The sequence below is a fragment of the Nipponia nippon genome, unplaced genomic scaffold, assembly GCF_047370975.1.
Source record: "Nipponia nippon isolate SJK-2023a ecotype South Korea unplaced genomic scaffold, ASM4737097v1 scaffold_30, whole genome shotgun sequence".
NCBI classification, from domain to species: Eukaryota; Metazoa; Chordata; class Aves; order Pelecaniformes; family Threskiornithidae; genus Nipponia; species Nipponia nippon.
In genome coordinates, this window is record NW_028262348.1 from 649528 (window position 1) to 663628 (window position 14101).

Consider the following 14101-nt stretch of genomic DNA (forward strand, 5'->3'; position numbering starts at 1 on the left):
TAAAAAGTTGCATCTCTCAAATTGCATTGATCTGGCTTTTACCAAGCTGTTAAGCTGTAATGTTGTCTTAAGCATTTTCTGCAAGGGGAACTCTCGTACAGAAGAATATTACCATGGTAAATTCCAAGTTCTTATCTACGCCGATGAAGATGGAGAAGTGTTTTCAACACTTGAGGGGGTGGGAGTATTTTTCCAATGAGGAAACGTTGAAATATATATTCCTTTTTCAGACATCATACTGTCAAAATCCTAAATTAATTTAGAGCATGGACATACAAAGAATTTTAGAGCAAGTTAGACTGTGAATATACGTTGCATCTGCTGGTCTGTGGTAGATGCCTGAGCACACCTTAGCCTGTGTAAATAAAAGGTGATTCAAATTAGACTAGGCAGCCCTTTGTTTTTGAAGGATATCTTCATTTTTATCAGAGAATAAGAGCTTGTTTGTGTGTCCCTAGCCTTGAAAGGCTAGCTGCTGCCTCAGTCTGCCCTTCCCAGAAAGGGCGTCAGCAGCTCTCGGTAGTTCAGTGAAAATTGCTCGTTATGTACAATATGCAGCTCGGTGTAAGAAAACTGGTTTAACACTGCATTAATTTAAAAGCAGATACAGCTGGTATGTAATAAAGAGATTGTACACACACAGACATGGATTCTGAGTTACAAACGTCCCAAGTTCTGGAGCAGCAGAAGGTGGGAATTTTAGACTCATGTATTTATAGAGGTACAGTGGACATATCAGTGAAAAGCGGGCATTTAGTTTAACTTGATATCGGTTTCATAGAACACAGATTTGGCCCCGTTACTGGCTGCTCACAGTAATTAATCTTTCTTACCAGTAAGCTGCACTCCAGTGCAGCACGTACCTGCGGTGGCAGGTCCGGGAGGGACCCATCCGTCGCCGCGGGCTCAGCGTTGCGGGTGGTGGGTGATGCCTGCAGGTGGTGCAGCCCTCAGGTCCCCAGAGGAGAGTGGTCAGGTGCACGTGTGTTTCTTGCAGATGTGCAGAGATAAGAAAATGCCATACACAAGATTTTTTTCTTTTTAAATGACTTTTTTTTTTTTTTTTAAGAGTTTGAATTGATGGCAGCAGGTATGAAGAAGCTGGTATTGCCATCTTAGCTTGTCAATATGTAATTTCACTCAGTCATGTTACAGTTTAGAAATAGAGCAAGGGTTAAAAAAAAGTTTCTGCCAGTTGGTTAGACAGCAGAAGGATTGAGGCTTAGGAGAGAGATCAGGATGTCTCTTAATCTGTGAATTATATTTCATTAATAAAGAGGAAGAAGAGCTTGAAGTGCCTTTGGAGGGGCTTGGATTTCAGCAGCAGGAGTCACGGCTTTGTCAGCAGATGAAAATGGCGACTGTTGCACCATCGCCAGAGCCTGTTTGCTGGCAAGTGGAATCGGTGACCAGCACAAATTCGGGACATGTTTGTGCCCAAGGTAGGAGCTTTCGGTGCTTCAAAGAATTCTGAGAATGAGTGGCTAGCTGTGGATCAGTGCAGGGATGGATCGACCGGAGAGCTGTGATGCATATTCCTCAGTTTCTCTGCCTGCCTTCCAGTTAAGTATTCCAGAGTTTAGAGGCATTCCTGGCAATGTCCCAGCTTCCTGGGAAAGTGCCTTGTCGTCCCTTAATGGTTATTCTTTTTGGTGCATGACTCACATTCTAAATACCATGGCAGCAAAGCCAAATGAAAAACCTCCCAGTACCAGGCTATCATGCTGTATAGTTTGTGCATCCTTTAAAGTTGATTTTTTTTTTAATTGAAATCTTATATGGGGCAATTTGACAACATTTTGGATTACACTATTGGAATATTTAGCAGAAGGAAATGATCTTTCACAAAACTTGACTGACTCAGTCTGTGTAAACATAAAAAACAGCATTACAGCAGTTAATGCTTTCTATCCCTCCTCTGCCCCCTTCCCAAGAGAAATAGGAGTTGGTGTTTTAATTGAAAAAATGTAAAACTTGGTATTTCAGGCGGGCATAATCTAGATACTCATGTTCGGGGTGTCTCATTTTTCCTTATTTGTGAGAGTCAGATTATCCTGCGTCTGATTACTGCAATATTTCTGGTACTCTACTCTGAAACGATTTGCCGCCCGTGGAGATGGGTCACTGATCTTGATGGAAAGCCATGCCTCATCTGCTGTGGCAGTTCCGACATTCTTGTGTACAGCTGAGAACATACAATTCAATTTTACATCCCTTAGTAGCTAGTTGTACTGCAGGTTGTTTTCAGGATAGCATCGGGAAGCTGGCATTTTATTTTGCTGTATTTAAGTGGCCATGTCAGTTCTGGAAATCTGCAAGAGATGGATTTGACAAGACTGAATCTGTAAAAATGTATATGGACACCTGTCATTATTAACACTCTGAGATAGACTCTGGTGTTTTCATTCATATAACTTGAAAAAAAATAGTTTTGATTCCACAGGAAGCAGCATTATTAGTAAGAAATCAAGAAATCTCTTTTAACAATTTCTCAGTTTTTAATGTGAAAGCATTGTCTTCTGCTGGTTATTGTTGTGTATATATTATTTTGTAATGTGGTAGGGCCTAAGGAAGGGCCAGATCCCACTTCACTTCATGAGACGAGTCCTGTCTGAGCCAGTGTGCATTGTAAAGACGGCAAGCTGAGACGCTTGGGAAGTATGTGGAAACTAGTGCGGCAGACAGCGGCATGAGCACGCCAAGGAGGCTTTTATGGCAGGATTTGAAGGGAGTAATGAGGAAATTTTGGCCGGTGTTACCATATATTTTTCTTAAATTGTTGAGGAGTTGCTATCTCAGTAATTAAAGAGGCAGCGTTATGGTGGAGGAAATTAAGACTCATGAGTAAAGCTAAGTAGCTTTTTTTGTTGCGTTACAGAATGGAAAGGCAGTTAGAGCATGCAAAGATAAGATGATTGCATCTGAAACAAGTGGGAAAATGGTGTTTGTAGTAGCCTTTTAACTAGACGTAGATGGGCCGGTGCTACGCTGGCCACTTGTCATGCTTGATCAGACTGAACTTCTGCTGTCCAGTAAGATTTTTTTAAATTATGACTGGTTTCCAGTTGTCATTATAGAATCTTGAGGCACTTTTCTTCTGTTTCTGAGCCTTAATTAAAGCAAGGCTCAAAGAAAGGCCTTTTGAGCCAGCCGTGTGTCTAACAATGAACTGTTCCCTCTTCTTTGACACCTGAAATCCTAGGTAGCTTTGTAACATGTTTTTTCTTATTATTTTCTGTTTAGCCTCCAGTTCCAAGCCTGAACTCAGCTCCAGTTCACAGACTTTGGGAAGTCAGCAGAACAAGACAGATGGCACCCGAGTAAAAACTCGCATTCTGCCCAACATGCCAAAGCTTTTCATACCTTCATCTGTCACCAAATTTCCACCTGAGATCACTGTCACTCCACCCACTCCCACCCTCCTTTCTCCAAAGGGCAGCATTTCAGAAGAGACCAAGCAAAAATTAAAGGTAATAAAAGGGAAACAGTAATTTTTTAGATTATCGTTTTTATCTCAGTTCTCCCCTTAGTAAAATACTTGTACAAAAGGAGCAACAATTCCTGTCCCCAGTTCATAACCAGAGATAGAATAAGTAGTGGAAGAAGATGCTAGCTGTTATCAGCAGGAGCCAGTTTTAAAGGACTGGTGAAATACTGGCTGTGGGTGAAATCCTAGCTATGCTAGTCCTTACCCCTTTCCTGAGGGAATTAGAAAGAATTACAAAAATGGGCGAGGGAGCTAGTGCAGCCATTGCAATTCTTAGGTTAGCGGAAGCTAGCAGAATATTAACTGTGGGGAAGCCTACTGGTAAATGTTATGTTGTTTCACATTAGGATGCCGTATCTTTTATAGAAGTAAGAGAGCTATTGAATGTGAAGGAATAGCAACCAGTTGGCTTTTTAATCCCGGTGATCATGGATTTATCCTGACTATTTAGCAATATATTCTCTCTCTCTCTTTTTGGGATCAGTCTGCTATTTTGTCTGCTCAGTCTGCAGCGAATGTAAAGAAGGAGAGCCTTTGTCAGCCAGCTTTGGAAATCTTAGAGACCTCAAGCCAGGAGTCCTCACTGGAAAGTGATACTGATGAAGATGATGACTACATGGACATATGAATGAATTCTGGCCATCATCAACACCAACCATATAACCATTCTTCTTGTTGCCAGCATCTCTGGCAGTCGAAACATCTTCGTTGGCATTACTCTCCATTTAATCTGCATCATTGTGTTCTTCACTTTCATTACCTTTGTTATCACCACTACCGCTTGTATTGCCTTCAAAATCTTCGCCATTCTCCCCATCACGGTGCTTGACGGAAAGAATGATTGTTTACCAGGCACTTAATTAATTTGGACCACTCTGTCACCTTTAACTTCAGTAAATGCAAGGATGTTTTGAGCTGCAATTCACATCTTTCTACTGTTCCTGCTTCTTCAAACCAGAGCCTTGGGAGTCACTCCAGTAGCTCTTTTTTATAGCATTTTCTTCCTTCTAGTTGTCTTTTTGCATTTTCCCCACTAGTTAAGGTTTTCTCCCAGTAATTCAACAGCCTAATGTCTGTCTAGCCATGCCACGATTAGTCCAACAGCTCCTTTTAAGGTGAATGGAGTAGGAAGAATTTGCTGAGCTGGTAGAGGTTTTAGTTGCATCAAGAAATACTATGGCTTTGTTGTGGGGCAAGAAGGGTGAGCTGAGAGTCTGTCAGCTCCTCGGCACTGCTGGGTGCTTTGCTGGAAGTTGACTCGGTGACAAGAGGCAAAGAACCAGCTTTTCCAGGCAGAGGGAGAGGTTGGCCTCCTGTTTGTGCTCATTTCACACCAGTGTATGAGGTCCAGCAAAAATGATCTACCTGAATGCTGGCTTAGAGAACTGATCTTTCCAGACTTGTCTTACAGTCCTTTCTCTTCTAATGCCTTGGACGAGCATTTTGAATTGGGGGCTAGATGATATTTTTATGGTGGTATTGAAAAAACTTGAAAGATTTCAGTACCATTTCAGTAATGACTGTTTTTTACAGAATGACACGAAAAGGTGTTTTTTATCTATCTGCAGAGGGACTGCTCAAGTTATTTATATGAGAAAATAATGGTAACAAAGATCCTTTTTTTTTTTTTCTACTAAATGTTAACTTTGTAAAATAATGAATGCAAACCATGCAAAAAAATACGTCACACACTATATATACACACGCGTGCGCCCACACACATATATATGTGTATGTACATATATATATGTATGTATATGAAAAAAGAAAACGCATACAGCTTGCAATGTCAGATTTCTTTGTGTTTGGGGGAGGTGGTTTTCTGTAAAATGCAGAGCTTTGTATAAACTTTTGGTTTTTTCTAATAAAGTTGAACTGTACTGTTGTCTCTGTTTGTCTGAGAGGGCACGGTGCCACGGTTCTGGAAAAAGTACTCCTCCTCCCGTCCTTTTATTTCTTGGATGGGGTGGTGGTGGAGGAGGGGGACGGGGGGAAGCCGCCTCCTTTTGTGAAGGCTGCCAGAGCTCTTGGGACGGGTTTGCTCTGGTGTGGCCCAGGGCCCGGGTCAGCCAGCGTCGCCGAGATTGCCTGCAGCCGGTTCGCTTCCCCACTGGGACGTGATCTGAATTCTTTTTCACCTATCTGAGCATCTCTGAATGCTGATGAACAGCGTAAGGGGAAAGACGGCACATGGTGAACGGGATCACGTAGACTATTTGGCTGTACAAATTAGCATTAATCCACTATTCCAGTGGTGGCTCTTGCGCACCGTAAGAACGGTGAATGGACCCTGGATAAAAAGAAGCAGCATCAAACTTTGTATCGCAAGTTTATTCTCATATTCTGGGTTATTTGTTTTGAAAAAAATGTCATTTGTAAGCAAGTGAGCATGTCCGCCTCGGGTGTATTAGCAACTGCGTGTGTTACTTGCTCGCTTACTACAGGTGATAGGTGAGCTGGATGCAACTGCTGTGCAAGAGGTGGGGTGACTGAATGGTAAAAGCAAACAGGTATTTTCGATAGTAATATGTTTTCAGTGTTCGCTCTTCAATTTGGTGTGAGTTATTATAAATACAGTGTATGGCATGCTGTATCGTCACGGACTGGTAATAGGCTAAGGCAGCTGTAGATAGGCAGGCAGATCTTTATTTTTTTAGAAGATAGCACAGGAAAAAAATCAGCTTCTTATGGGAGATGGAACACAACTCAAAGGATGCAGTCCTAAAGAGGGCTCTTTCACCCAAGCAGAGTAGACTAGATAGGCTTTTTGGCTAATGTATATTCTTAAATGTATGGCTAACTTCAAGATCACGTTTAAATTCTTAGCTCTGCGCTTCTGGCATGGGTTGCTGTATGAAGATAGAGCATTTGATTTTCTTAACGGAATTTGGTCACTGAAAATGGTTGTTTTCCTTTATTGTTCTTAAGGATTCCTTGGTATTAGGCATTTTGCTTTTTTTTTTTTTCTTTTCTCCCCAGAGCTTGCTAAAATGCCTGATCTTGAGCTTTATTTTGACTTCTAGTCCTGCTTTTTGAGAAGGATTTAATTTTTTGCCCGTTAAGGAAGGCTAGAGCAGTAAGTGAAACTGTTCTGTCAGCAAAGCGATCTGAGCTTTGCTGATCTGCTCTAAACTCATTTTAATCTTCAAACTATACAACCGTGCAACTTGTTTTATCCTATATTCAAAACTCTTACCTCTTTTTCCTTTTTTTTTTTTTTTTTATCTCGTCTTTCACTCACGTTATGCTCTCGGGTAGCTCAAGGACTTTTTCTCAAGCTCGAGAAGTTACTGAGGCTGACCTACAGAGCCCACCTCCTCCGAGCCCTGCCCTTCTGCTAGCGGCTAAACGTGTGCCTCGGCCGCGGGCCGTCTCCCACGGCGGGCAGGACGGCTGGTCCAGGCTGGAGGAGCCGTTCCGTACGTGGCACCTCTGTAAGTACAGCTCGCGTAGTCCTTCCGTGCAAGGAACCATCTTCTGGAGTGAAGATGCCAGGATCACGGGAGGCATTTGCATGCAATGCTTGTTTTGATCACCGTCCCTAAAGGTACTTGGAGCAAGAACTTCAAATCCCTACAAACACAAGTGTTCGCTTAATGTGGCATCTTCTGAAGCCTGGCAATACAATTTGGTGGAGTTTCAAGAAAAAAAAGCATTATGTTAAACCACAGTTAGCTATTAGTTTACTTGAAGCAATTTCTTTCATTGCAGTCTAATCCCAGTTGTACTAGCTGGAAATCCGAGCATGGGCCCAGCTTGCCAACTCCCCCCTTGCAGAGATGCGGATCAGATGTAAACGCAACATCTGTCTTCAGGATGTACCGGGGACCCTTGCTTCTGGGATCTCGGTGTTCCCAGGTGTCTTTCTAACGTGTCGGACAAAGAAACGGCAGCTACTGAAGTATATTGCTTTGTTTTATCCCTGAGAAGCTATAGGGACAGCAGTGTCTGGTGCCTGACGTAAACTTCAAGGTAAGGTCTGTGACCGAGTCGGGGGGCAGGAGGCTTTTACTCCACCCCGGCCGGTAATGGGTTAAAAAGCAAATCCCTTTTGGCTGCTGAAACGCCGAACTGTTAGGACTTCCAGGCAAATAGCAAAAACGGTTTTGTTCCAAAGCAAATGGGAAAAGAAATTCTGAATCGGATGTTGAGAGTAATTTGTGGATAGTTGCTACGCTTTCTGTGCTGTTACTGGGCGTTGCGTGGTAAGGTGCCTTTCACTGATCGCCGTCGTTAAGGTGTATAGTACTGGGATTTGGCTGTGTTTAATGCAGTTTCATTTCCTGGCACAAGGATTATATAGTCTATGTGTAGTTAAGACCATCGACAGTTGATCTCTCTGAGGCAAGGACTAGTGTTTTGCTAAGAATTAATGTTGTTGGGCACAGCTGTCGTTAGTGGCCTCTGCCATCTCAGAGATGCTGTTCTTCAAAAGCTAATGTTTCATTCCACAACCAAAATATCAAAGCAAGGAAGATACTGAGTATCTTCCTTAATTTTATCATGTACTAGGGTTTGTCAGTTGTTGTCTCCTGTTTTGTTTTGTTATTTTTTGTTTTTTTTTAATTTGAATGAAATTTCCTCATGAATAATGAAATTAATGTCTTTTGCAGCCAAAATAAACACCATATGGTCAGGGAGGAAGGGACCAGGAAAAGATGAGGAAGGCACAGCAGCCGAAGCCGATTAGGAGACAAAATGGACTGAAGGGAAACGGAGGGGCCAGGTGAGAACAGACTGAGTCAGGGTGGGATCACGCCATCCTTAAATTCACCGTTCTGGTTTTGGCAGCGGTGTTGATATTTCAGTCAAGCTGCAAAATGCGTTGCGTACATGGCTTGTGCGTGCAGCGTACGTAGCTTGTGTGTACAGCGCTGCACGCCGCGCAAAGCTCAGTTCTGTTCTTGCCGGTGCTTGTCATATTCTTTTAAGGGAAAAGGCAGCAGGGTAGATGAATTGGGATGCTCAGAAGAAAAAGCAGGCGTAAATCTTATGATCTCCTACTTAGTCATGTGAAGCTGGGGTGAAGAAGCTTTGTCCTTGCGGTTGAAGACGATGGTAAGAACTTCAGTGTAGGTGTTGAGTGCTAATTGCCATCTTTTCCTTTCTTCTAGCTGATGACTAGGAATCGACTGATGCTAAGCTTTGAAGCATGCGTCAGGATTTTGGGAGTAGCCCTGGGGTACTGTACCACAGGCTGCGCGAGCCCGGGCTACGCCTTTGGGAGAATTCCCCCGTGGGAGACTCGGCGGCTGCTGCTGCGGGGCTGCGAAGGGTGACAGCCCAGCACCCGCGGTTTGTTGGCTTCTGGAGGACGACTTGGCTTCACTCGAGTGGCTCGTTCACATCCGTACTCGGAGACCCCAGGCGGATCCCAGCAGAGGTTTGAAGACGCATCTCTCCTTGTTCCTGCTGCTGTTTATCTAATGCGTGCATGAGGATGGCCATCCCCATCAGCAAGCGCTCGTGAGCCAACTCCAGGGCCCCTGCTCCACAGTCTTCAAAGCTGTCTCGGAGCTCACCGACCTCTGGCAGCTTTGCTGACGGAACGCGAGTATCTTGCTGCCTGTGGATTTCTTTTGGCCACAGCTGACCCTTAGAAAAAAAGAGTTGGGGCCTTAGAGACTGTATGTGGAACACGCGTGTGTGTTTGACACCCCCCCATACTACCCACACGCCGTCCATACCGAGCACGTGAGCTGTGTGCCATGTCTTTAGGCTCAGATTGCAACCTTGCAGTGCTCAAATGCAGCAGCACAGTAGCTGTGGATGTCAAGGGGCCTTTCTGTACATTACCTCAAACATCTTTCCTACGGACGGATTGATCCCCAGTAAAATGTAACGTATGTGTAAGGACAGGGCGTGTGGCCGGTCTGGCTGGAGCGCGGTCCCGGGGCTGTGTGTGCAGCCATGTGCCCCGGGCTCGGCCCCTGTCACCGGGGAGCCGCACTCGCTGCTCCGGCAGCGTGAGGGGGGCCCTGGGACAGAGGGGAAGGGGGTACCAGCCCTCACCCCCCAACCCTAAAATGGGCGACCGCGATCTAAACTTCTGACAGAGTAAACTACACTGCTGGTTTTGACCTCGCTTACTCCTCAGGGCCCTCTGCTACTGTACCGTATGTCCTTTTCATAATACCCAGCCCGATTCGAGGCAGGGGGAAGGAGAATCCTCCTTGTCTGTTTACAGGGTTCTGTCCCGTGTTCCTGGCCATGGCAAAAAAATAAAAATAAGAGCTCACTTTGTTACCATTAATATTGCAACTCAGCAGGAAAACAGATCCCCTATTTACTTGCTTTTCACACGAAATGTGTTTACCCCATAAGTTTTTCCCTTTTTTTTTTTTTTTAATTCCCCTATAAAAAGCCTACTGGGTGTTTTCCATTTTCTTAGTGTGCAGCATATTATAATGGGGGAGAGAAAGAGTATCTTTTGACAGTTACTCTTGTGTAAAAGGACTCAAATAATGCTTTCAGCTTCATCAGCGTAAATCCTGATGAATTCAATCTGAGTTCATTGCAGTGGCATGAAGTTTGTACCGGCCTAACTGAGCCCAAGAGTAGGTGATAAAGATGCAACTCATAGGTCTGTCAAGTGTTTTGAGATAGATTCATTAAAGTAAAATTCTAATTAGGGACAAAAACGTGTATGAAAATGATGGAAGAAATACGTAGCTTTCAAGCTTGGAAAAAATCTTGTGTAACAGCCTCGGCTACCTAACGTAGCCAGGAGCTGGATCAAGCACCGTCGTAACCGTGCAGAAAGGCTCCTGTCATGGGGCAGCGCAGTGGAGCTGAGGCCACGAACTGACGGCAGAATCAGAAAAACAAAGGCACTTCTACCAAGAGGAAAAGTAAAATCACACTTCTGCCTGCGTTGAAGATTTATCTGCGCAATTAAACGATCGCGTGTGCAGCTTGGCACAAAAGCACTCAATTATATGATCCCGGTGGGAGGAACACTTCGCGATGTCTCTCTAAGTACCTTGGCTTATCGAAGGAAACTGCCTATCTGAAACCAAGTCAGCAGATCTGGTAGAAGTAGTTGTTGCTCTCAGATGGGACACTGATAGCACCCTCTCAATTTTTATTTCTCAGCCTATATTTTTCTCTCCCTTCTCTTTCAGAGACCCTGCAGACAACAGTGAATTCCAGTATAAATGGAATATAAACAAAGTTCGTTTATGATGTAAGCATATGAGAACAACATTGGAATGGTATTCATGTCATTTGAGTTGGTGATATTATCCTAACCGCAAGCGGAAGGGCCCGGCGCAGGCCAAAGGCGTTTTAGCCATAGTGCTTCCCGTGCGAGCGCTGCACCGTGACGTGTAACGCCAGTTAGCTCAAGGACCTGTCCACACGTCCGCCTCCTTTTCTTTTTACTTCTCTCAGGTTTTTGACAGATACGGAGGGCTGTCGACAAGAAATAATATGCAACTGAGTTCTATTTGCAAATATGCATTGCGTGAACTATTATCTAATACAGCGCTGAACACATACTGTTCAGTAATAATTAGTAAAGGATGTTGTGTGAGCAGAAAAGCTTCATACTTTAGAAGTGTTCTTTGATTCCTCGTAATTTAAGTCACGCCAGGGATTTAATTCCCTTTAAGTTACACACTAAAATGTATGAAGAGTCACATTTTCTCTTCTAAATGTGTGAGTATGTATAAGATGTAGCTCCTTCAATAAGATTGCAACGATCATTTTCTTTTCCCCTTAAGAGATGGCACTAGATGTATTCTCAAAGAATAGCTTAACTTGTTAATTGAGCCGGCGTATAAAACCACCGTGCTATATGAATGTCAGAAAGCAGTAGTTTGAATATGGAAATTTGTCACTTAGGAATGTCTAGACTGTATATTAGATTTCCATTAAGTTAGAGTGGGTTAGAAAAAAAAATTAAGGTTTAGAAATTCGTAGTGGAAGTTACTGAGTTTACACCATCAATTTGCAACGCTGTGCCCTCAAGTAATCAGTGCGAGTTCAAACAAATAACAGTGCTGCTATGGCTTCCCAATAGACGGCACTGCTGGAAACGCTTCCTATGCTTAATAAGTAAATGGGCTTTCCTGGGAGGAAAACAAAGAGTCTGATGTGTTGTCTCGCAGCAAGTAGCAGTGGTACAAGATGATTTTTCAGTTTGGCTTTCTTGAACATAACAACAGCTCGGGATTGCACATTGTAAAGTATTGCTGCAAAAAGAAGTGCAGGGGTTTCTTGTTGACAGCCTGGGTCCATCGATCGCCTTGCTTTGCCGGCATAAAGAAGCCGTTAAATTCCGCCCGTGCAGCCAGCGCAGGCCGCTGGCAGCTCGGCCGTGCCGTCAGGCCGCTCAGGGCTTAACCGCGAGCAGGCAGAGGCGCGGGCCCTTCTGCAGAAGCCAGGCGAGCCGAGTGCGTTCACTGGTGCACCCCTGGATGCACCGCGATGCGTTTCTTTGTCTCCAAAATCAGTCTTCCAGTGAACTGAGCAAAGATTCTCCTACAGCGGTAAGTTTGACCAGGCCTGTGCTTTTCTTTGGAAGTTGTTAATACAGCGGGTTTTCTCAGTGTAAGAAAATAATGAGAAAGCAGTGCAGGATTGCTAGAAAGCCTGCAGCCTCAGAGTCGTTTTAATCCCTCGATGTTTTCCCCTCGGCCACCAGTCTGCCCCGTCAGCCGGGCTGGCAAGCGCTCGGCCTGCCTGTGCCGCAGCCCGCGCTGCGGGAGCAGAACTGCCCGGCGAGCTCCCGGCCGCGCGCCTGGGCAGCTGCGAAGAGGCAGACACGCGGTCCTTCAGCAACCGCGCGCAATCCAGATGGCTGCTCTGGAGACGTTACCGTCTAAATTAAGGCGTTCACTTTTAGACAATTGATAAGTGAATTAAAATGTAGGAGAGAGTAAGTAGTATGTGCTTACATGCACTCCTGCTGCGTTTGCTTTTTTAGTAAGATGAGCTTCTTGCAATTTCAGTGAAACTCGGAGATATTTACGTTACCGTTCCAATGCCCGGTTTGTGCACGTTTCAGTGACGAGAACTCGGGTGCAAAGACAGCACAGTGCAGCAACTGTCGTGTTATCTGGCACTGTGAAGACAAGTGGAAAAGTGGCTGTAGAGAATATGAAAATATGGAAGTGTTATTTCCAAGCGTAGAGAGTCTGCTGGGGAAGAGGGAGAGTGGAGGAGGACAACGTTTCTTCTAAAATACGCCTGATTCAACAAGGTACCTCAATATAACTACAATTGACTGCTCTTGGTTTCAATGAAGATAGCAAAGGGCATCGTCAGCTTATATTGCACCCTAGGCTTACATTGTATACGATGTCTTTAGTGACCTAAAGTATTTCTAAAGCTAAAATTTAGATTGAAAACAGGTGCTTTAAAATAAATAGACTTCACTTCCTTAGTTCTTGCAAACTCGAGAGTTCACAGTTAACCACTGAAAAATGCAAAAGGCCAAAGAAAGGTGGGAGCATCTCTGCTGGTAAAAACTCGGCCCAAATGAAATCTGCGGGACACCGAGTGACTGTAAGGAATGGGCTTGGGTATGGTAGGGTCCGCAAATGAAATGACAACGTAACGTGGGGTTTAGATAACAAATCAATCGGAGCAAACAGGAACAAACTATAGTTTTAAAATTGTGCTACATTAAGAGAGCAGTACCAAGGAAGTCAAAATTCCCCAATTAATTCTCCCTGAAATTATGATGGCTGTGGCAAATAGATGAACTTTGGCGAGCAATTGGCGTTAGCAGCGTAAGTTCCAGGGAGGGAGATCATAAGATGAGATTCCGTGTAGTGATACCTGTCTGCGTGTGATCCCTGGGGCAGGGTGTTCAGTAGGAATATCATTTTCTTTAACGCCTTTTCTCCCCATCCTCAGTGGTTGGTATTGTTCCAGCAAGGAAAATCCTGGTGGCTTTCAGAACAGCAGCAGCAGAGCTGCTGGTATTTACGGAATGCGATGGACCAGAAGCTGGCTCGTTCTCGGTGTGTTCTCCGGCTGGGCTTTGGCAACATCCACCTTCCGCACCTATTTCATAACACCACCATCGATTTGTTGGTTAAATCGTAACAGGCAAAAGAACTGAATTGTGCATCAGAGCTTTCCCACTAGCTGGTGAGTTTTTCAGTTAACCATTTATCTCCCATTTTCTATCTCCATAAAATGGAAACTACTTGTCCAAAAAAACAAAACAACAAACAAACCCCACCCCAAATGGCCACTGAATTTGAAGCTAGGTCATTTTTATGTATCTTAAATTGTTTATGATTTTATCTCCTAACCAATTTGAGTTAAAACTATGGCTTTTTTCATTTTGAGTGAATGAATATTAGTATCTGCTAGGAACCGCTCCCATAGCTGAGGTAAAGAGCAGCAATACAGAAAGTCACCTGAGGTTTTGTCGTGGTGAGTAACGCAGAGCTTCCCATGAGCAGGATTCTGGGGAAGGCTAACGAGCGTCTGCTCCTGCAAGTGTAGAATGTGCTCAGTTTTTTGGAGAGTCCTTAGCTCTGATCGCTGAGACATTGGGATAATTCAGCGCAGCAAAACCAAGTCGTCTTCTAATCAAGACTTAACCTGGATTTTTCAGGTTTTCCCATTCCCCAGTTGAAATTTCCTGTGTCGTGT

The 14101-nt window shown here is 44.2% G+C and overlaps 1 protein-coding gene across 9 annotated transcripts in view; it reads left to right on the forward strand.

The window, feature by feature from the left end:
* CABIN1 (calcineurin binding protein 1) overlaps window positions 1-9389 on the forward strand; it is a 121796-nt gene extending 112407 nt beyond the window's left edge. For 6 of the 9 annotated variants that reach the window (XM_087768705.1, XM_087768710.1, XM_087768709.1 and 3 more), the window contains 3 exons: window positions 1278-1442; window positions 3244-3470; window positions 3972-5367. In XM_087768705.1, the coding sequence (XP_087624831.1) occupies window positions 1278-1442; window positions 3244-3470; window positions 3972-4115 (536 nt within the window). In that variant the 3' untranslated portion in view covers window positions 4116-5367. Of the gene's footprint in view, window positions 1-1277; window positions 1443-3243; window positions 3471-3971; window positions 5368-8100; window positions 8214-8601 lie in introns of those variants that run through there. The other 3 variants (XM_087768712.1, XM_087768711.1, XM_087768713.1) reach the window with 3 other exon arrangements.
* Window positions 9390-14101: the final 4712 nt, after the last annotated feature.